Genomic DNA, 24278 nt, shown 5'->3' on the forward strand with positions numbered 1-24278 from the left:
TTCATTATTTGCTTAACTCTTCAGTTACTGAAGAAATCTATTTTACCTTAGAATATTAAAAAATATATTTCCATCTTAATTTTGTCCAAACACCTGCAGACTAATCTTTCATTTTCCCACTGTTGGTACAGATACTTTATCACATTTATACACTAAATTCTTACTGTGTGTTGGGTCCATGGTTGGATTTGTTCTTGTGCATTTTGTCCCAACTATAGAATCCATCTATGTGGCATTGTTTTTATTATTGTAGACCTATACTATGTTTTAACATCTGACAGGACAAGTCTCTTCTCAGTAATTACTCTTTCCTTAAAAGTATTAATTACAATCATTTTATTAGTCCTCTGCTAATAAAAGATAATCTTTAAAATAAGTCATTAAATTTACATAGCAGGGAGTTCCTGCTTCTTTTCTCATTTTAATTTTTTGGATTGTCCTTTGGCCAAATATGTGTCCACTTACTTCAGCAATCCAGCCCGATGGAAGACATAGAGATCATGTTCAAGGGTGCAGTTGTTGTAGGGGACGATCTTCACGAAGTTCTGGATGAGGACAAACTCAGGGGTGAGATGGGGCAGAGAAATGAGGCAGAAGTTCTTGTCCTAACATGATCAAAAACCAGGACACATGGAAAGAGTCAAATGTCATCATTAAACAGATTCCTACTCTAAAACACTAAGGAAAATAGAAGCAAAATGCATTTAGGAGAAGATAGTCATTTTCCTATAATTTGGAAAGTAATCATGGAGATAAGCAACTACAAGAATATGAAGAAAATATTCACAAGTCTAAATGAAACCTGAATAAATAGATATTATGAACAATGACATATGTTGGCAAAGCTCTTTTATAGAAGTAGACTTTTAAACCAAGACCATTTGCTCTTGAGGATTCACTTGCATCACCGAGTAAATAAGACAGCTTGATGTCCTAGCAAAGTCTTGGCCCTTACTAAGTGACCTCACAGCAGTCTTATCCACTCCTCTGAGATAACAGGGTGATATAGTGTGCCTTTTCAGGCTCTGAAATCCTATGATTACCCATAAACAGATGTGTGCGTGTCTTAATCATGAAATGATCCCTTTAGTGAAGATCCAAGGGCAGGGGTTTAGTAAGCAGTCACAGGAGGATCTACATGTCCTAACAGATGCCACAGACTTTCTAGATCTATGCTGTCCTGTGTGGTAGCCAATGACCACATCCAGCCAATGGGCATCTGCAATGTGGCCAGTGTGACTGAGAAACAGAATCTTTAAAATTTAATTTTATTTAACTTCATTTAAGTTTTAAAATGGGTGCTCAGTTTTGATTATTAAAATAGTTTTGTGTGTGTTTGGGTTATGTGAATCTAGTCATCCTAACTTGAGGATGTGAATCTCCTCATCTATTCTGGTTGGGATTTGAGGTGGCCCCTAAAGGCTTCTGTTAGTGCAGGAATATTCAGATGTTAAATGATTGGATTTTGACAACTGTAACCCAATCAGCCCATGCTAGTTTGAATGGACTGGGTGGTGACTGTACCCAGAGGGGGTATAGGTAGAGAAGGTGGGTCATCAGAGTTGTACCCTAGAAGAATTGTTCTTCCTGAAGTGCCCTCTTCTCTTCCTCCCTCTTCCTCCCTAATTTCTTTTTGTCATGAGTACTGAATAGCTTTCCTCTGCTGGGCCCTTCTCCCAGAATACTATGCCTTATCTTGGGCCCAGAGCCAAAGAATCTGCCATCTATGGACTGAACCTCTGAAACTGTGAGCCAAAATAAACCTCTCCTCCTCTAAGTTGTTCTTGTCAGGAGTTTTGGTCACGGTGACACAAAGCTGACTAAAACATCATCCATCTATAAGCCTTATGAGATCTAAGTACAGATCAAGTATTTCTGATGAAACATATTACCTGTATTGAGATGTGCTGTAATATAAAATACACAGTGGATTTCAAAGACTTATTATGAGAAAAGGAATGTAAAATAGCTTACTAATAGACTTTCATATTGATTACATGCTGAAATGATTAAATATGGATCATACTGAATTAGATGAAAAGTGTTATTAACATGGGTTTCGTCTATTCCTTTTCACTTTTTGTTCAAGTGGCCACTGGAACATTCAGAATCACTGATATGATTCACACTCAGTGTCTATGAATGGTGCTGCTTGAGGCTGCCTGTGTTTCTGGCAGCCACTTGATCCTCTGCCAGGTCCCTGCAGAAGCAACCTGCTCTTCCCAGAGCTAATTTGTCCCTTTGGGATCTCGCCTCCCCTTGAACCCTGTGAAGGCATTACTTGTGCTAATCCAAAACCCTCTGGACATTTGTTGCAACCCAAAGGAGTGAATCATTATTTGACCTTATCTTTCTTCTTTCTAGCAAAATAACACAACTCCTTTTGGGAAACTTCAGAGTTGAGTTGCTGAAATACTCAGTTTGAAAATAGGGACTGGATGCCAAGCCTCAGTGGATTTACTAGGAGTGGGAGACTGATTCTAATGAGTTGCTTTGACTTGGATTTGTAAGATTATGGATGAAGTAATGGTCCTGTTCCTCATATTCCAAAATCAAATAGCATTTAAAAATAAACAGATATCCCTACCTTTTTAAAACACAGCATTACTTGTCTAATGCTGAAGATTTGCCTTCACATGAACTTTAAAATGGGGATTAAACTTAGTGAGATTTCCTTGAGGCATCTTTGAAGGAAACTGGTTTTGTAAATTTTATTTTTGGAATAATCTACATGTTTTTATGAGCTTTAAAAATGCCTTAAAAATAATTCAAAGAAATTACAGTGGAAGATATATTGCCTTATTATAAGGTTTCATCATATTTAAGAAATGAGAAAATAAAACCTAAGATCATATGGTGTGTAGGCAACATAAATAAACCATGTTTATTTTTGCTTCCGTATAAAGAATAGCAAGGAAAAATAAAACAATAGATATTTTGCTTGAAATTAGCCAATTGAAGAATATACTCATTGATTTTCCTGTTGGGCCAGATATGGGAAAAGTCTGTATAAAAACCCATCTTTTCCCTCAATTGTCTTCCTTCTTCACTTTCTTCCCTTCAATAAAATGTTGCTTGGACAACAATGAAACAAGAATGGAGGAAGCGGCTCCCGAATGTTGGCCATGAGATACATTCACCAATGTGGGTTGAGCCCCTTCTACATGTCAGGCTCTGGCTCAGGACAAGGAACCCATAGGGAAAGGAATGCCAATCTGAAAATCAATCACAAGTTTCCACTTTCCTATCCACTGAAAAGGAATATGATGATTTTAGAATACTTTATGCCAACGTCAGCTATAAAGTGATACAACAGTGAAATTTTTGACATTTTCATGTGCTACTATGAATGATTTGACTCTAATAAAGCACTGGTAAAGCTATCTTTTAAAGAAATTATACATTGGAAGAAGACTGTTAAAATGGCATGATCAAAGAACAAATTGAAAAGGACAGTATTTTCTATTCTTAGGAGTGCTGTTGACCTTATTCTCAGGATACAGATGCAGTTTATACCTCAACATTCATAGCATTTTAGATGCCTGCACAATAAATATAAGTTTTATTTTTCTATAACTGCTTAAACTACAAAACCAATTATATTACTCAAAATTCATCATGCACTTACAGGAAAAAGACTGAAAACAAAATTCATAAAATCCAACGACCTGTAAACAAGAAAATATGCATTGTCACTGGACTGCAAGCAAATGTAAAATCACAGGCTGTTTAAAGAGATTTATGGCTCTTTCCTCCTCAGGTAGCAATTAGTTGGCTGAACATTAGTCAGTCACCAAAGTCATGAGCTTTATATGTCAGTAACCAAGTATTTTTTTTAAATCTGAAGATCTGAAGATTAATAGCAATTAATAATCTCTGCTCATCTGAAAAACCAGTATGAAGATAATTATTCTATGAACATGATCCTTCACTTTCTTTTTGGAAGAGCTGGGGAGAGAGATTAGTATGTTATAGATTATTCTGATTTTTTTATCTTATATATAAAATATTTTCTGACCAGCTGAATATGTATATTCACAGGCAACCCATAATGAGTTTAAAATCCATTAAAAATGGAATTACAATGTTTAAAAATCCAAAAATTACAACTAGGCACAATCGTAACTAATTGCACAGGGGAAAAACAAACATAAAACAACAAATCTCAAAGGACTTTATAGGCTTTTTAGAGTATCTACAACATAATTAGAATAAAAAGATTTCCTTTTGCATATTATGCGACCTCCATGAAAGCTGAAATTTTTTTTTTTATTGGTTGTTCAAAACCTTACAGAGCTCTTGACATATCAAATGAAAGCTGAAAATTAAAGTGGAAAAAAAAAGTAAAATATGGTTCTGGAGGAAGCCGGAAAATTGGGAAAACATTTAAATACACCCTTTAAAAAGAAATGGCTAGCATTGTTCTTGGTCATCCAAAAGATATTCCAGAACCCTCTGCTCTATCAAAGTGGGCCTCTTCAAGATTGTTCTGTGGATACATGGTAAAATAGGCAATGTGCTAAAGGAGATGTGGAATTTGGGCATTGAGGGCAATGGTTCATATCCAAATGCCCGGGTATAGCAAGCACTGGGGATGTAGGGCTCCAAAGGGGCAAGAATTGAGGGGACCACGTGGGGGCCGACACCTGGGCTCCATCTGCCTGGTACCATGCTCTCCTTTCAGTACCTTCCTTGGATTACTGGCTGCTCTGCTTATCCCACTCCCAGATCTCAGGTTTGGGTGAGTCTCTAACCCCAGATTGAGCATGAGGCAAGCCCAATTTGAGGCATGGTCTGGTCACAGTCATAGGTTCAGGAATTAGCACACAGTGCAGTTGGTTCCCATGGAACTTTGGCTAGAGAGCTGAGCCCAAGCCAGAATGCCTCCAGCTCACTGGATATTTATGAAGACCCAAGACTATCAGCTCTCTTGACCCTAGGTTGGAAATACTCCTCTGGAGCCAACAACAGGCAACCAGGGAAAAGAGGTAGAGAGAGAAAGTTAGCCCAAGCCCTAGTTAAAAATGGTTCTACCTACCACTGGACTTATCCTTAGTTATGTGAAGCAATTATTCCATTATTTTCCCCAAAACCCAGTTTGAATTGGATTTTCTGTTACTTGCAACCAAAAGACTCCAGACAAACAGCAGTTAAAATCCATAATCTCCCAGAAATGCAAACTTTAAAGAATGGGAGGAGCATGTGGTTACAAGGTGGTGATAATTTTCCTGGTCCCCTACTATAATATAGGGAGGCCAGACCTGACCAATTTTCTTGCCCAGATCTGTAAGCCTTAACACAAATTTTATGAACAACAGTCTTTGGAAGGGGTCCAGGAATCAGTTTTTTGTTTTGTTTTGTTTTTGTTTTTTGCTTTTAATTCCCCAGGAGATCGGGATGTGGGGCCAGCTTTGGAAATCACTGGCTCCAAAAGATTAAAATGTCATAAGTTCTTACTGTAACAAACAACCGGAAGTTCAGTACTTACCTTGCTTCATATTTCTCATCAATACAAAATAGCTGAATACAAAAAGCATCTGACTCTCCCTTGTAGACAGGGCGGAAGTAACTGGGCTCCTCGTGCAGTGAGATGGATGTGGAGCTCTCACTGCTGATATATTGCTCCTCTTCATCAACAATGGAACGCCTGCTGAGTTTTTCTACCTCCTAGACCAAGGAGACCAATAATAATCCTGTTCACTTCCTGCAACTTATTCTCTATCTTATCTACTGTTCCTAAGGCAGACAGGAAGGTCCAGCACTATAGCCACCTAGAAAGTTAGCACTTAGTATGTCCAGTCTGATTTTAGAAGCAGCTGAGGTGTTGCAACCCAGAGGAAACAATTCATTCTGAGGTCCTTCTGAAGTTCTTTTAAATCAAAGAAATCCATGCATGTAGTCAAAATTAAAATCAAATTAACACTAAAATTTTGTAATTAAAAATCATTAGTCTTTTATCCCCATAATTCACCTTCCCCATTAACTAGCACTTTCAACGTTTTCGTATTTATTTATTTATTTCTAAATAAAATGCTTATATACTATTTCTTAATTCATCAGATTTTGAAATTTTCTATTGGATATTAATGTAGTAAATTGATCTAACCTTTCTGTATAACCTTCTACCCTAAACTCTATCTTCCCAGTATAATTACATCACAATTCACAGTTAACCCAATAAGTCTTTGCATTATTACAAATATGCAAGCTTTGTTGCTATCCCTGAACAGAGAAGTATAATTCGACTACATTCTCATTTGTGTCCTTTGTTTTTAGTTGCTTGGTTTTCTGATTTTTTTTTTCATATGCATTACCAGATTTGTCAAGTATTGGTAAATATGAGTTTCCAAGCAATCAGGAAGTTGAAGTTGAAATATTCTATGAACTTTTTTTTTTTTCTTCCCCTCCTCTAATCTGGACCTGTTGCTCTACTGGCCTACAATGCCACTTGCATCTTTTCTTTCCTTTTTGCTTTGTTTTTGTTTTTGTTCGTGTTTTACAGTTGCTGTTTTCTTTTTGCCTCCATGTAGAGCTGCCTTTTATTAATTGAAACTTAATAATTTATTTCTTAGTGATCATACGTATACTACATCATATTTACTAAATTTCTTTCTTTCAACCCTTCCAAAAAATGCTCTCATTGGAGGAGCCACTAAATCATCTTTTTATTTATTATTTATTTATTTGTTCTAAGGCAGTTGCTGTTTTTTAAGCTCCATCTCTTTTCCTCTTCTTCTTTGTTCATGGTTTAGCCCCTTTATTACTGAAGCACCATTCTAGCTTTATAAAAACAACAATGCTTGGGAGGCAAATATTTGGCAGGTCTGTGGGGAGGCACCTCCGTGACATTATCTGGAAGCCTTTTATTTTCTTTGGGCCTGTCCGTTTTTGCAGGGAATTAAGTTCTCTAATCTCCTGCCTAAGGGGCTGTGGAAGGGAGAACAGTGGCCCTCAAAGGTGTGTATGTCCTAATCTCCAGAACCCATGAGTATGTTATCTTACAGGGCAAAGGGACTGCAGATGCCATTTAACTAAGGATTTAAAATGAGGAGATTATCCTGGATTACCCTTATAATAGGGAGGTAGGAGAGTCAGAGACAGAGAAAGGACAAGAGGTTCTCTACTGATAGCTCTGGAGATGGGGGAAGGGGTCACAGGAATGCAAGTTCCTTCTAGAAATTATCAAAGGCCAGAGGACAGATTCTTTCCTGGATCTTCCAGAACGAATATGCCCCATATGCACTTAGATTTTAGTATAGTAGATCCATTTTGGACCTCTGACTTCCTGTACTATAAGATAATAGATTGGTGTTATTTTATGCTACTGAGGTTATGATAATTTGTTACAGCAGCAACAGAAAACTCATACCAACAATTGGGTTCTTGCATTCAAAGAATGTGCCTGGAGGAGGGACTGGGGGTTCCTGTATTTGAAATGGAGAATTTCACTTATTCCTCTATTTTCTGTCCTCCACCATTACCCAGCCTCATACAGTATAGGCTGGACCTGAATATAGAGCTGTGTCTATTCAGTTTTTCCAGAGAATTCTCACTTTGTGTCCCTTGGGGTCTTGTTGATGAGCTAAGTGGAGGATGCAGAGAACCTGGGGTTTCAGTTACTCCTTATCAGTCTGCCAAACAGAACCCTCATATTCAGCCTCATTCTTCACACCGCCTGCAGCAGAACCTCCAAGTCCTTAGCCCCACTTTTCACCAAATTCTCCTCTCAGAAAGACTAAAGTTTTACCTTCCTCAGAAGGGCTAAGCCAAGGTCAGCTCCGTCAATTTTATTAATTCTAAGTATTTTAAAGTGCCTATTTTTCAATAACTCCTCTCTGACTTGTTGCTTTGTGGATATATGCTTTCTATCCTTTTTCTGGTTGGTTTAGGTGAGAGTTTTTTCCCCACAGAAGAGGCAGTAGCTAAATATGGGAGGTCAATCCACCTGGTTACAGATGCCCTCTGTGTTTGATGCAGAGAGAGGGGACCAGCCCAACCCTCCCTCTCTATCCTTGTTTGGGTCCACAAAATAATGGCCTCCCTCTTAGGAATCTTGGAGATAAAACTGCCATTCTCCACTGCACCTCCTCTCTTAGCTCAAGGTTCACCACTGGAGGAACCTACACGAGAGACCCACTGGCGAGTAGGTCATTCCTTGTGCCCTCGGGAGGGAAAAATGGGGATGCAGCAGAGATGGCAATGTTCTCTCCAAGATCCCAGGGATTTAAGGAATGGTTTCCATTGTTAACTCGGTCTCACAGAGATCTCTGGGAGACTATGGAGAACACAATTGACAACTGTTGCATCTCAGAGACAAAGGAGTTGGGGTGTTAATTCTCCAACTCCTTTGATTATTGACTGATGGCTAACCCCCAAAGTAATTGAACTGCTGCAAGCACAGTACCAATAAAGCACCAGGTATTTTCAGTTTTCCTCAGAGTGCTGAGGAGTGATTAGTACCCAGGGCTATGGGTGGGGCCAGGTGGTATACACTAAACTGAGCTGCAGAAAACAGGCCCCTGCACAGCCCAATCTCTTTCTGGCAGCATATCCTGCTCTCAGACTTCATGTGCTCTCCTCTTCTCCCTCAGATATCCTGGGAGGGGACAGACACCTGTCCTAAGAAGAAATGGGAATCCCATTTGTGTTCCAGATCCAAGCTTTGTTCTCCAGTTTGGTGGTAGCCAAAAGATATGGTACTTCTACCCCTAGATGACTTGTGTGTGGACTCCTTAATTGATCAGAATCTGGAGAGGAGACTGTATGTGCCAGGCCCTCTGACAGAGTACTGATGTGTGGGATCAATGTTCAGTGCATGAGTCCCAGTGCTACCATGGATCTGATGAACCCCCCTACCCAGCTTTCTTCTTCTCTGGCTGACCCATGCAGAGTTCGTCCGCCTATCAATGGGGTGTCCTGAGAAACTGTTAAAAATTGCACTGTGCTCAACACTGGAAAGTGAAATGTTCAGGCATGTCGAGCTCCTACTCAAAAACCTACAACACCCTCCTCAGTTCCCTAGGAGAAGGTCAAAATCCTGAGCTGGGTCCACAGAACCCTGCCAATCTCCTGAATCCTCAGTTTCCTGGCAGAAAACAGACAGCACATGGAGTAGCTAGAGGACCACGTGCAAAAAATGTGTATAGGGTGAAGGGAAGTTAAGGAAGGATGGTGAAATACCCCAGGGATAGCCACTGGAGGAAGATGCTACCACCCTTTGGCCTAAACCTGTAATAGGAAGGGGCAGTTACTGGAACCTGAGATTCTTGAGAATGATACATAATGCATTACAAGTATGTTCTAAAGTGTGTGCATGCTCAGATCATATATATAGTCTTAGAAAACTTTTACAATTCTTTTGTTCTTCAAAATGTTTTCTCTTTTGGCAATGAGAGGGAGAAAGTTATCTGCATTAACTGAAATGGTTGCAAATGATGAATAAAAATGTTACTTATGGTCTGAATTATGCAGGGGATACAAGACAAGGGATTAATCACTGCAGGGTCAGAGTTAACCAGGGGAGGCTTTGTAGAACAGGAGCAAGACCATGGTAGATATGAACTAGGAGAGAGAGGTGGGAGGTCTGGGAGAGTAACCAGCACATAAAGACTGGTGGGAGAGGTGGTGCTTCATGCAAGTCAGTTATTATGCACACAAAGGCCCTGCTCAAACCACACCTGAGTTTCACTAATTCCACTTTGGATTGATAATACAGGTTCCCCAGATGCAGCTTCTTCAAGGACTTTTTCCTGCAAATGACAATGATAAAACACAAGGGTTAATTACATCTTTAGTGGTTCAGAGCTGAAGCTCTTGAGCAAGCTGCCAATGTTCAGACCCTGGCTTCATTGCTTATTGGCTAGGAGGCACTGGGAAAGTTATGGACCCTCAGTTTCCTCATATGTAAAAGGGGGGCAAAACAGCATTTTTTATAAGGTTATTAGGAGGATAAAATAAAAAGAGAGCAAGAGGGAAAGAGGGACTTATAGAGATAAAAATATTGAATGCTTGATAGAAAAAGATAGATGGTAGATGGATGGACAGACAATGAGAGTACCTCCTAATTCTCTGTACATGTTAATTATAACTCCATTATTCTTATTTTTACGTATAACTTGAAAACTGCACTAAGTTCTTTTCTTTTAAAACCAATTTTATGTATAAATGTATAAATGACATAAAATAAACTGCACATATTTAAAGTGAGAAGTTTTGCATTTTGTATGTACCTGTAAAAATATCACCCCAATCAAAATACCAAACGCATACAACGCTGTCCAGTCTTTGATGTTCCTTTCTTCCTTTCTTCCTTCCTTCCTTCCTTCCTTCCTTCCTTCCTTCCTTCCTTCCTTCCTTTCTTTCTTTTTTCTTTTTTAGTACTGGGAATTAAATCCAAGGTCACTTTACCACTGAGCTGTATCACCAATCCTTTTTATTTTAAGACAGGGTCTCACTAAGTTGCTTAGGCCTTTCTAAGTTGCTGAAGCTAGCTTTGAACTTGCAATCCTCCTGTCTCAGCATCCCAAGTCACTGGAATAGGCTACAATATTTCTCTGTGCCTCTTGCTATCATCTCTTGTGACCTTGATGACAACAGGCCAACATAAATCTCCTTTGTCCTATAGATTAGTTTGTATTTCCTGAAATTTTATGGTATCTTTTAATTATTTTTTTTTTTTTTTTTGGACAGGAGGTCTGACTTCTACTTCTTTCAGAATATTTATTTTGAAATTTGTCAATATTTTTAAGTATCCATAGTGTGTTCCTTCTTGTTGCTGAGTACTATTTCATGGATGCAGATGTACTACACTTCCTCCACTTCCCACCACTCTTGGAATGCTTAATCTTTTTTATTTTGGTCATTCGAACAGATGTCCAGTTATGTCTGATTGTTTTGTTCACTTGTATTTCCTAATGACTAATGTCATTTCACATCATATGTCTTCGTCTGGAAAGTGTTTGTTCCAATTTCTTGCCCGTTTTTAAATAAAAAGGGTGTTTATTTTATATTATTGTGTTTTGATAGCTTAAAAAAATAACTTATAGAAACATACCTTGGTGAAATATATGATTTGTAAATATTTCCTCCCAGTCTGAGGCTTGTATTTTTCATTCTCTTAAGATCTCTTTCAATAAGTTTTACATTTTGATGACATCTAATTTATTGATTTGTTCTTATATGCATCGTGCTTCTGATATTGTATCTAAGGTAACTTTACATAACCCAAGGTCACAAAGGTTTTCTCCCATGTTATATTTTCCTCTGTAGGTTTGGGTTTCATATTAGGATCCATGGTCCATTTGTAGTTACTTTTGGTATATGGTGTGAAACATGAATTAAATTTTTAAATTGTTGTATATAGATATTGAATTGTTTCAGCTCCATTTATTGAAAAGACTCTCTTTACTATACTGCCATGTACCTTTATCAAAAAATTAGTTGTACCTAAATGTTACATATATTTATACATATATTTATGAGTGTTTTTTTCCTATTAATCTGTTTGTTGACTTTGACACCAGTATTAAACTATTTTCATTACTAGAAGTTCATAGTAAGTCTTGAAATCAGTTAGTATTAGTCCTACAATTCTGTTAATCTTCTAAGTTGTTTGGTTATTACGGATTTTTCTATTTACATATGAATTCTGCAGTTAAATTTTTAATTTAAAAAAAGAAATTCCTGCTGAAATTTTTTTGGGCTTTTATTGAGTCTATAAATCAAATTTAGGAACTGACATCTTTACAATATTAAGTCTTTCAACCCATGTGCATAGGATATATCCTTGCTTATTTTATTTCTTCTTTAATTTCTCTCAGAAATATTTTGTAGTTTTCAGTGTGCAGGTCTTGAACATCTTTCAACAAATTTATACCTAAGTATATTCCATATTTGTACTATTCCAAATGGTATTTATTTCTATTTCTATTTGTTCATTGCTATGATATAGAGACACGATTGAATCTTGCGTATTGATTTTACATATATTTAGTAAACTTGCTAAATACATGTTAGTACTAGTAGCTGTTCTGTAGATTTTCTAGATGTTTATGTTATCTGTGAAATAAAAGGTTTAATTCTCTCTGTCCAAGCTGAATGCCTTTTATTTCTTCTCACATCTTTTTGCAATGGCTCAAATCACCATACAATTGCAAGTAGTGAGAGTAGATATTCTTGTCTTGTTCTGGTTGTTAGGATAAAAGTCATACCATCAAGTATGAAGTTAGTGCTAGGCTTTTATAAAAACAAATTTCATCAAATTAAATTCTCTTCTATTCCTAATTTTCTAAGAGTTTTTTTTTAAGGAATGGATGTGGCACTTTCAAATGCTTTTTCTGAGAAAAAAATGTGTGTTTCTTTTTCAGCTTTATTAATATGTTTAATTTCATTGATTTTCTTATGTGTAGCCAACCTTCCATTCCTTTTTATATATTGATTAAGTTGGCTAAAATTTTTACTAGAATTTTTCGATCAATGTTCATGAGAAATACTGATCTGTAGTTTTATTTTTTGTAATGTCTTTCTTGCAAGGTAATATACTTTAGATGACTCGAATCCTTTTGAATTTGAGACTTGTTTTATAAACCAGAATATTGTCTACCTTAAAAGTTATATATGCACTTGAGAAGAATAAAATGTATTCTGCCACTGCTGAGGGAAATATACAATTAAATGTCAATTTGGTCAAGTTTGGTCAACAGTGTTCTTAAAATAAAATCTTCTATATCCTAAATGATTGTCTTAGTTGTTCTATCAGTCATTAAGAGAAGAATACTACAATCTCTATTATTATTTATGCATTTGTCTTTGCAGTCCTACCACTTTTTCCTTCAGGGGCTTTGAAGTTCTCTTGTTAGAAGTATTCATACACAGGAGTGTTTTGTCCTCTTGGCTTTGTCATTTCTCTGGCAATTAGTCTCTATTCTGAAAAACACTCTATTTGAGATTAATAACACCACTCCAGCTTTCTTTTGGTGAGTTGTTAGCTTGGTACATCATTTTATCCTTTTAATTATAACCTATTATGTCTTTATGCTTAAAGACATTTTGGTAGTCAACAACATATAAAGGAGTGTTACCTTTTATCTGATCTATATCTGCTTTCTGTGTTCTTTGTGGGGATATTTAGACCATGTACATGTAATGTGATTGTTGATATGGTGGGGGGGGTTAAGTCTGTCATCTTGCCTTTTGTTTTCTATATGTCCCATCTGTTCTTTTTTTTCCTTTACTTTGTGCTTTATTTTGGATTGATTTTACATCTTTATGATACCATTTTATCTTTTCTAGGCTTATTAATTTGATAGATAACATCAGTGAGTTTTTGTTATGGTTTACAGTATACATTTTTAACCTATCCCAGACTATCTAAGGTAACATTATACCACTTGAGATAGAGTATAAAAACCTTAAAACTTACATTTCTCCCCTCTTGGTTTTTGTGTTATTATTAATGTCATACTTTTTCTTTATATATGTGATAAACCACATACTCTATTGCTCACTATATTTTGTTTAAAAAGTCAATGATCCTTTAAAGATATATAAATATTAAAAATAAAATCTTGTGTATTTATTCATTTTATCATTTTCAATGCTCTTCATCTCTGCTCAGATGCAGATTTCCATTTGGGTATCATTTTCCTTCTGCCTGAAGGATTTCCTTTAATATATTTTATAATGTGGGTGATGAATCCTTTCACATTTTGTGCGTAGGCACAAATCTTTATTACAGCTTTATTCTGGGGAGAGCTCAGCCAGTTGTTATGCAGCTCTCATGAGTGGAGTGAGTTTGCCAGTGGCCCTGAGTGTGGCACACATGAGAGGGGATGTGGGATGCCTATCACCTTTCACAGGTTGTGTGAGGATGGGGCTGCTCTTGCAGGCTGTGTAGGTTAGATGTGGCTGGTATAACACTGGAGGCAGGGTGCCTTTCTGTTTCCATCAGCTTTAAGGGGCCAGGCTGCACTAGTGGGCCTGAAAAAGACTTTCACCACTGTTTAAGGATTGTGCAAGTGAATTTGAGGCACCTTGCTGGACAAACTAACTCAGGGAAAACTGCCCAGCTGTTTCTCATGGCTGGGCAGGGTTGCCTATTTGCTTCCTGAGAGGCCCAGTATGCCAAGGCATTCAGATTGGCTGCTTGGTTGCTTCTCAGGCCACAGGGAGGATAGGAGAGGTTGCCTGGCTGCTTTCTGGGGCACTCGGTGGACCTAGTCATTCAGGGAAGGCTGTCCAGCTGCTTTCTAAAGCCATGGGAAGGTGAGTAGAGCTACCACCTACTTTCTGGGTGCCTCAGTGGGCTGAGCCATTTAGGGTAGATGCCCGGCTGCTTCCTCAGGTCATGGGAAGCAGGAAGGTTCATCAGGAGGTGGACTAGTTCACAGGGATAGGTCAGATAAGCCAAATGAAGTGGGTGCTCAGCTGCTTTGAAGGACCCCAATGGGTAGGTTCTCAAAATGGCACTTTGTAGCAGTAATCTGGGTGGAGGAGGGCACAACAAGGGCTGGGATGTTTTTCTATGACAATGCAATGTCGGGTAACTCAGTAACTCCCCATACAGGGCTCAGGCCCTATGAGGGCTGCATAGAACTATCAGGAATACTTCCACTGCCCATGGCATTGTACTTACTTTCTGAGACACAAGAAGTCCCTCTTGGTTCAGTGTTGATCACAAGAGAAAAGAATGACAGTTGCTGTGGTGTATTACCTTTCTTTAGAAGGTCATGTTCTGTGACATGTCTTATTGGTTTTGTCCACTAATTCTAACATCCATTTCCACTGCCTTCAGAAGCTCTGTCTCAGACATTCCAGTGAAATAGCTATTATTTTTTCTTTGTTTTGGCCCTTTTTGTAGCAAGAAGTACATCAGGCACCTCTAGTTAACCATCTTGCTGACATCACTCCCCCTTCACCTTGATTTTCAAATGAAGGGTATTTACTGGGTATAAAATTCTAGATGACAGTTTATTTTAAGATGTGACTTCACGGCTAGGAGTGTAACTCAGTGGTAGAGCATGTGCCCAGCATGTGCAATGCCCTGGGTTTGATCCCGAGCACTGATATACGGAGGAGAAGGAAAAGAAGACTCCACTGTCTCCTTGCATTGTTTTCAACAAGAACTCTGTTGTCATTCTTACCTTTGTCCCTGTTCCAAACTTGTTCCTTCATGCCCAACCCCTGATGCTTTTAAGATTTTCTCTTTATCACTGGTATTTCATTATTTGATCAAGGTTGGCTCTGGTGCAATTTTGTGTTTCTGGTGCTTGTTGTTTCTGGAACTTCTTGTATCTATGAGTTGTTTTGTTTTCCATCAAATTTAGGGATTTTTGGTTCATTATTTTTTCAAATATTTTTCCTACCTCAACTTCTCTCTTCTATAAGATTGCAATTTCACAAATTTTAAGTCCTCGAAGTTGTACCAAATCTCAGATACACTGATCTTTAAAAACAAACAAACAACAAAAAACCTTCTCTCTCAAGTTCACTAACCTTTTCCTCTACAATGTCTAATTTTATTTCTTTGGGTGTATTTTTCAGATTATACTTTGTGATTTTATTTCTAGAAGTTTGATCTGGAGAATTTTTATCTTTTATATGTCTGTCTTTAACCTCTGGCAGTATGAAATAAAGTTATAATTACTGTCTTTTTGGTTTTGTCCAGTAATTCTAACATCTGTTTCAGATCTGGGCAGTTTCAATTGATGAATTTATCTCCACTTTATGCACCATATATTCCCAGTTTCTTTTTCCTTTTTTTTTTTTTTTTTGAGTGCATGGTATTTTTTTATTGGATTCTGAACACTGTGAATTTCACTTAGTTAGGTGCAGGATAATGTTCTTGAATTTTGTCTGGGATCAGTTAAGTTACATGAAGAGTCTCATCCTTTTAGTTCTTGCTCTAAAGATATATTGCACAGGTCTGGATCAGTGCTTTATTCCCCATTACTGAGGCAATATGCTTCTGTGCCATTTTCCCAGTGCCTTATGAATCATAAGGTTTTCCAGTCTGGCTGGTAAAGACAGGAACTATCTTCCCAGTCGTATAGTAGCGCTGAGTACTATTAACTCTAATCCTTTGGGAAGTTTCTTTCCTCAAACTGACTTAGTAGTTTCTTCCCTAGTAGTACTCCTCTGATTGTTACCCAGCTGAATATTCAAAAATGATGCTTGCTGATAGATGGTATGCTCTCTCTGTATCTCTCTCCTCTCTGCTACTCTTTCACTCTTCAGTGAATTTAGTCTCCATGAACTTATAGTTCTGTCTCTTCATTTCAGGAAGTTCGATTGTTTCTCCTATCCTGTGAGATGGCCTGGAAATTCTCTCAAGGAAGTAAGCTGGGGCGATCATGGGATTCACTTGACTTATTTTTCACCACACTCAGGCATCACTGTTCTTTGTTACAGTGAGAGCAGTATTTTGAAAACTGTTGTTTCATAAACTATCCATTTTTGGTTGTTTCAGGCAGGATAATAAATCCAGCCTCTGTTCCTCCATCTTGGCTAGAAATACAAGTTCTATATACCCCCCTCCCTTCCTTGCTTTAAATTCCATTAGTAGGTTCATTTCCTTCAATCATCCATGCAAATAAAAAAAAAAGCCCTGAAAAATAAAATCACCCATGCCATATAATCTTTAAAGAGTTCTGGTCCCCTCTTAGCCCCCTCTTCTGGGATGTCTCCCCTCTTCTATTCCCATCATGCTACAACTAGTTTCAGGCTGGTTTTGTAGTACCCTCAGCACTTGTGTGGGCCTCTGATCTCCATGCAGAAAATAAATCAGTATTTGAAATACGACACCCAACCAGCTACAGGTGGAGTTTGTTTGTAGTTTGGGAGATCAGCATGTATTTTTCCATAAGGTCAACATGAAAATCAGAGAGGACAATCCAGGCGATGTAGTGCTAAGACTCAGGAAGAGTCCTGAGTGGTCTTGTTCCTAAGAATATAAGGGACATACACTGAACCCATACAGGACCCAGAACCCAGAAAATGTGATCATTTTTAATTACATGAAGTCATTAGCTGTCAGAGGTTAGCAGAGATGGAAAGATGGATGAATTCCGGAGTCCTTCCACCAAATCTTGGGGCCTCCTGTGTACCACACTCAGGCCCTAGGTATGGGTTATCTCCCTTATTAGGTCATGATAGGTGGCAGCAGCACACACAGAGCTCTATTAAAGTCATGCTGATATAGCAGGAGGGGAGGGACCAAGAAGGGTTACTCCTGAGACCAGGCAAGAGCAGTAAACCTGGCATCTATCCAGGGAGCTGTGGCAGATGTTTCTGTAGCTTATAAGGCCCAATCAGAACAGGAAGAAACATGCTGCCATATATGAATATGCAGAAAGTGTGTGAGTCTCTTTAGAAAGTCCAGATTTCCTATTGAGCTTCCAATAACAACTTTATTTGCCTCCTCCTCCTAAAGACAGGGAATGGGTAGGAATGAAGGTGGGGAATGATTAAAATCTTGTTCTGACATGTGTTCTGCACTATATCAGTGAAGCTTTGATTTGCCCACTATAAATGTGTGTGGTCTCTTCAGCCTTAGCTAGTAGGGCCTTTCTGTACCATGTGCTACAACTTTTGGGTAATGACCCCAGCACCAGAGATGCTCCCAATGCCACAAGTAGCCCCAGGCCCATCTCCAGGCCCCAGAAATGGGAAAATGGTCTCCCTTACCTGGATGTTCTCCATGGCCTCTGTATATAGAGGTTCCTCTGGCTCCTCAGAAATTCTCTGGACTCCTAGCCTGTTACTCATGAGCTCAGCATCTTTGAGAGAAAGAATAGAATAAGAACAGAAAATAGATGATAAATATCTATGAAACCACAGGAAATTGGGCAGCATGATCATGTATTTTAAACTATGATTATCTGAAAACTTAAATTTCAGAAGGCAGCAACTGGAGGTGAAAATAACAGGTTCTTTCCAGCCCACTTCAATCCTGACTGACACAGAGGTCCAGGAAAAGTTCCTCCTCAACTTCTCTGATCCTTCCCAGGAGAGCTATGAAGATGAAATGTTATGCATGATGGTCTTGGGCCTGAGCGTGGTACACAGAAGGCCCCAATATTTGCCAGTCCCTGGACAATGAGATCCTTTGCTGGTATCCCCCTTGAAGTTTACAAACAACTGATTATGACAGAATTTAAAAAGGATCTTAAGACAGAAGGTGGAGAGCAGCCTGCAGCAGGGCCCGGAGAGCCAGGCCAACTGATTCGCGTGGCCTGCCCTGCGGCTACAGAAGGCGTGGCGCCTCAGTGAAGCCATTAATTGGCAAGCAGGGAGGTTAGGGAAGGCCATTAGGTGGAATCCCACCAGCCAAGCCCACACGGACCCTTGGGCCGAGCACGGGTTCTCAGAAGGGGAAGGAAGCGGTACAGTCCCATCCCCCACAGCGGACACTCCACCGAGGCAGTCAGCGGCCACCATCCGGGAAAGCTGAAGGATACACCGCCACTCTCCTTCAGAGTGCGACATCAAAACAGGTCGGTGTCATTCAGCTCACCCCCCAGACAGCGGGAATTCGCATAAAATCTCTCCTAGGCTTGCCGGGAGAGGGAGTATCAAGCTGAGCCTCCATACAGGCTAGGGGGAAACCAGAGACACCTGACCTCCAACCCCTCCTCCCAGTAGCAGCCAAAAGGAAACCTGGCTTGCCAGCGCTGGGGGAGGGGCAAGCAGAAAAAATCAAAGTGATAGAGTGCCAGGGATCCCAGCAGCCTGCAGCAGGGCCCCGGAGATCCAGGCCAACTGATTCGCGTGGCCTGCCCTGCGGCTACAGTAGGCGTGGCGCCTCAGTGAAGCCATTAATTGGCAAGCAGGGAGGTTAGGGAAGGCCATTAGGTGGAATCCCACCAGCCAAGCCCACACGGACCCTTGGGCCGAGCACGGGTTCTCAGAAGGGGAAGGAAGCGGTACAGTCCCATCCCCCACAGCGGACACTCCACCGAGGCAGTCAGCGGCCACCATCCGGGAAAGCTGAAGGATACACCGCCACTCTCCTTCAGAGTGCAACATCAAAACAGCGGACACTCCATCCAGGCAGTCAGTGGCCACCATCCGGGAAAGCTGAAGAATACACCACCACTCTCCAACAGCTTGCAACATCAAAACAGCCAGCAGCAGGATCCCGGAGATCCAGGCCAACTGATTCGCGCGGCCTGCCCCGCAGCTACAGAAGGCGTGGCGCCTCAGAGAAGCCATTAATTAGCAAGCAGGGAGGTTAGGGACTGCCATTAGGTGGAATCCCGCCAGCCAAGCCCACCGCCCACGCCCGGAACAGGCCCAGCGATCTGCCAGCATTGTAGTCACGACACCCCAATTGGAATAGGGACAGAGCAGAGCCGCCTTCCACTCCCGGAACAGGCCCAGAGAGCCACCAGCGTGGTAGACACGTCACCCCAATTGGAGTAGGGGCACAGCCGCCGCCCGCACCTGCAAGGGAGACTTTTCAAGTATACAAGAGCAACATAAATAAATAGGGGGTAAATTTCAAAACACAACAGTTACACCAGGCAGAAAGAAACGCGGGCAGTATGAAAAGACAAGGAAAGAAAGGACCACAAGCAATGCAGGTCAACTCAACTTTAGAAGAGGTAATAGCTGCAACAGATGGAATATCAGATAAAGAGTTCAGGATATATATGCTTCAGATGATCTGGAGTCTCAAGGAAGACATGAGACAGCAAAATCAGACAATGAAAGATCACATTGACAAACAAATCCAGGAAGTAAAAGATCAATTTCACAGGGAGATAGAGGTAATAAAAAACAAACAAATTGAAATTCTAGAAATGCAGGAAACAATAAACAAACTTAAAAACTCAATTGAGAATACTACCAGCAGAGTAGATCACTTAGAAGAGAGAACATCAGACAATGAAGACAAAGTATTTCAACTGGAAAAGAACATAGACAGCTCAGCAAGAATGCTAAGAAACCATGAGCAGAACATCCAAGAATTATGGGACAATATCAAAAGACCAAATTTAAGAGTCATTGGGATACAGGAAGGCACAGAGCTCCATTCCAAAGGAATAAACAGTCTATTCAGTGAAATAATACGAGAAAACTTCCCAGAATTGAAGATTGAGACAGAATCCCAAATCCTAGAAGCCTACAGGACGCCGAATGTGCAAAATCATAAGAGATCCACACCTAGACACATTATAATGAAGATGTCCAACATACAGAATAAGGAGAGAATTTTAAAAGCTGCAAGAGAAAGAAAGCAGATTACATTTAGGGGTAAACCAATCAGGATAACAGCTGATCTCTCAACACAGACTCTGAAAGCTAGAAGATCCTGGAATAACATATTTCAAACACTGAAAGACAATGGGCTCCAACCAAGAATCGTGTATCCGGCGAAATTAAGCTTCAGGTTAGAAGATGAAATTAAAACCTTCCACAATAAACAAAAGTTAAAAGAATTCGCAGCTAGAAAACCATCTCTTCAAAAAATCCTTGGCAAAACATTACAGGAAGAGGAAATGGAAAACAACATTGAAAACCAACAATGGGAGGTAGGACAGTAAAGGGGGGAAAGTAGTCAAAGAGGATAACAAATCAGGTTTAGTAACATCAATAAACAAATATGGATAGAAGAACAAACCATATCTCAATAATAACCCTAAATGTTAATGGCTTAAACTCACCAATTAAGAGACACAGGCTAGTAGAATGGATCAAAAAACAAGACCCAACAATATGCTGTCTACAGGAGACGCATTTGATAGGAAAAGATATACATAGACTGAAGGTGAAAGGTTGGGAAAAATCATATCACCCATATGGACCGCGGAAACAAGCAGGAGTGTCCATACTCATATCTAATAAAATAGATTTCAAGCCAAAGCTAATCAAAAGGGATATAGAAGGACACTTCATACTGCTCAAAGGAACCATACACCAACAAGACATAACAATCATAAATATATATGCCCCAAATAATGGTGCAGCTGTATTCATCAAGCAAACTCTTCTCAAGTTCAAGAGTCTAATAGACCAACATACAATAATCATGGGAGACTTCAACACACCTCTCTCACCACTGGACAGATCTTCCAAACAAAAGTTAAATAAGGAAACTATAGAACTCAATAACACAATTAACAACCTAGACTTAATTGACATATATAGACTATACCACCCAACATCAAGTAGCTACACTTTTTTCTCAGCAGCACATGGAACCTTCTCAAAAATAGACCATATACTATGTCACAGGGCAACTCTTAGACAATACAAAGGGGTAGAGATAATACCATGCATCTTGTCTGATCATAATGGAATGAAACTGAAAATCAATGATAAAAGAAGAAAGGAAAAAGCAAGCATCACCTGGAGAATGAACAATAGGTTGCTGAGTGATCAATGGGTTTTAGAAGACATCAAGGAGGAAATTAAAAAATTCCTAGAGTTAAATGAAAACACAGACACAACATATCGGAATCTATGGGACACATTGAAAGCAGTTCTAAGAGGAAAATTCATTGCTTGGAGTTCATTCCTCAAAAAAAGAAAAAACCAACAAATAAATGATCTCATACTTCATCTCAAAATCCTAGAAAAAGAAGAGCAAAACAACAGCAAAAGAAGTAGAAGGCAAGAAATAATTAAAATCAGAGCTGAAATTAATGAAATTGAAACAAAAGAAACAATTGAAAAAATTGACAAAACTAAAAGCTGGTTCTTTGAAAAAATAAATAAAATTGACAGACCCTTAGCCATGCTAACGAAGAGAAGAAGAGAGAGAACCCAAATTACTAGCATACGGGATGAAAAAGGCAATATCACAACAGACACTTCAGAAATACAGAAGATAATCAGAAATTACTTTGAATCCTTATACTCCAATAAAATAGAAGATAGTGAAGGCATAGATAAATTCCTTGAGTCCTATGATCTGCCCAGATTGAGCCAGGAGGATATAGACAACCTAAACAGACCAATAACAATAGAGGAAATAGAAGAAACCATCAAAAGACTACCAACTAAGAAAAGCCCAGGACCGGATGGGTATACAGCAGAGTTTTACAAAACCTTTAAAGAGGAACTAACACCAATACTTTTCAAGCTATTTCAGGAAATAGAAAAAGAGGGAGAACTTCCAAATTCATTCTACGAGGCCAACATCACCCTGATTCCGAAACCAGACAAAGACACATCAAAGAAGGAAAACTACAGACCAATATCTCTAATGAACCTTGACGCAAAAATCCTCAATAAAATTCTGGCGAATCGGATTCAAATACATATCAAAAAAATTATACATCATGATCAAGTAGGATTCATCCCTGGGATGCAAGGCTGGTTTAATATACGGAAATCAATAAATGTTATTCACCACATCAATAGACTTAAAAATAAGAACCATATGATCATCTCAATAGATGCAGAAAAAGCATTCGACAAAGTACAGCATCCCTTTATGTTCAAAACGCTAGAAAAATTAGGGATAACAGGATCATACCTCAACATTGTAAAAGCAATCTATGATAAGCCACAGGCCAGCATCATTCTGAATGGAGAAAAATTGAAGGCATTCCCTCTAAGATCTGGTACAAGACAGGGATGCCCTCTCTCACCACTTCTGTTCAACATAGTCCTCGAAACACTGGCCAGAGCAATTAGACAGTCAAAAGAAATTAAAGGCATAAAAATAGGAAAAGAAGAACTTAAATTATCACTATTTGCAGATGATATGATTCTATACCTAGCAGACCCAAAAGGGTCTGCAAAGAAGCTATTAGAGCTAATAAATGAATTCAGCAAAGTGGCAGGATATAAGATCAACACGCATAAATCAAAGGCGTTCCTGTATATGAGCGACAAATCCTCTGAAACGGAAATGAGGACAACTACTCCATTCACAATATCCCCCCAAAAAATAAAATACTTGGGAATCAACCTAACAAAAGAGGTGAAAGATTTATACAATGAAAATTACAGAACCCTAAAGAAAGACATAGAAGAAGACCTTAGAAGATGGAAAAACATACCCTGCTCATGGATAGGCAGAACTAACATCATCAAAATGGCGATATTACCAAAAGTTCTCTATAAGTTCAATGCAATGCCAATCAAAATCCCAACAGCATATCTTGTAGAAATAGATAAAAGAATCATGAAATTCATATGGAATAATAAAAGACCCAGAATAGCAAAAACAATACTAAGCAGGAAGTGTGAATCAGGCGGTATAGCGATACCAGACTTCAAACTATACTACAGAGCAATAGTAACAAAAACAGCATGGTACTGGTACCAAAACAGGCGGGTGGACCAATGGTACAGAATAGAGGACACAGTAACCAATCCACAAAACTACAACTATCTTATTTTTGATAAAGGGGCTAAAAGCATGCAATGGAGGAAGGATAGCATCTTCAACAAATGGTGCTGGGAAAACTGGAAATCCATTTGCACCAAAATGAATCTGAATCCCTATCTCTCGCCGTGCACAAAAGTTAACTCAAAATGGATCAAGGAGCTTGATATTAAATCAGAGACACGGCATCTGATAGAAGAAAAAGTTGGTTATGATCTACACGCTGTGGGATCGGGCTCCAAATTCCTCAATAGGACACCCATAGCGCTAGAGTTAACAAATAGAATCAACAAATGGGACTTACTCAAACTAAAAAGTTTTTTCTCAGCAAAAGAAACAATAAGAGAGATAAATAGGGAGCCTACATCCTGGGAACAAATCTTTACTCCACACACTTCAGATAGAGCCCTAATAACCAGAATATACAAAGAACTCAAAAAATTAGACAATAAGATAACAAATAACCCAATCAATAAATGGGCCAAGGACCTGAACAGACACTTCTCAGAGGAGGACATACAATCAATCAACAAGTACATGAAAAAATGCTCACCATCGCTAGCAGTCAGAGAAATGCAAATCAAAACTACCCTAAGATACCATCTCACTCCAGTAAGACTGGCAGCCATTAGGAAGTCAAACAACAATAAGTGCTGGAGAGGATGCGGGGAAAAGGGCACTCTTGTTCATTGCTGGTGGGACTGCAAATTGGTGCAGCCAATTTGGAAAGCAGTATGGAGATTTCTCGGAAAGCTGGGAATGGAACCACCATTTGACCCAGCTATTCCCCTTCTCGGTCTATTCCCTAAAGCCCTAACAAGAGCATGCTACAGGGACACTGCTACATCGATGTTCATAGCAGCTCAATTCACGATAGCAAGACTGTGGAACCAGCCTAGATGTCCTTCAATAGATGAATGGATAAAAAAAATGTGGCATT

The 24278-nt window shown here is 39.2% G+C and overlaps 1 protein-coding gene across 1 annotated transcript in view; it reads right to left on the reverse strand.

Annotated features, from left to right (window-relative positions):
- Cfap61 (cilia and flagella associated protein 61) overlaps nucleotides 1-24278 on the reverse strand; it is a 262491-nt gene that overhangs the window by 173036 nt on the left and 65177 nt on the right. Inside the window, exons 9-13 of the mRNA XM_026400722.2 lie at nucleotides 17683-17774; nucleotides 9678-9749; nucleotides 5489-5667; nucleotides 3629-3668; nucleotides 466-605 (exon numbers count right to left, since the gene is read on the reverse strand). Of these exons, the coding sequence (XP_026256507.2) occupies nucleotides 466-605; nucleotides 3629-3668; nucleotides 5489-5667; nucleotides 9678-9749; nucleotides 17683-17774 (523 nt within the window). The remainder of the gene's footprint in view (nucleotides 1-465; nucleotides 606-3628; nucleotides 3669-5488; nucleotides 5668-9677; nucleotides 9750-17682; nucleotides 17775-24278) is intronic.

Source organism: Urocitellus parryii, chromosome 6 (genome assembly GCF_045843805.1).
Source record: "Urocitellus parryii isolate mUroPar1 chromosome 6, mUroPar1.hap1, whole genome shotgun sequence".
Taxonomy (NCBI): domain Eukaryota; kingdom Metazoa; phylum Chordata; class Mammalia; order Rodentia; family Sciuridae; genus Urocitellus; species Urocitellus parryii.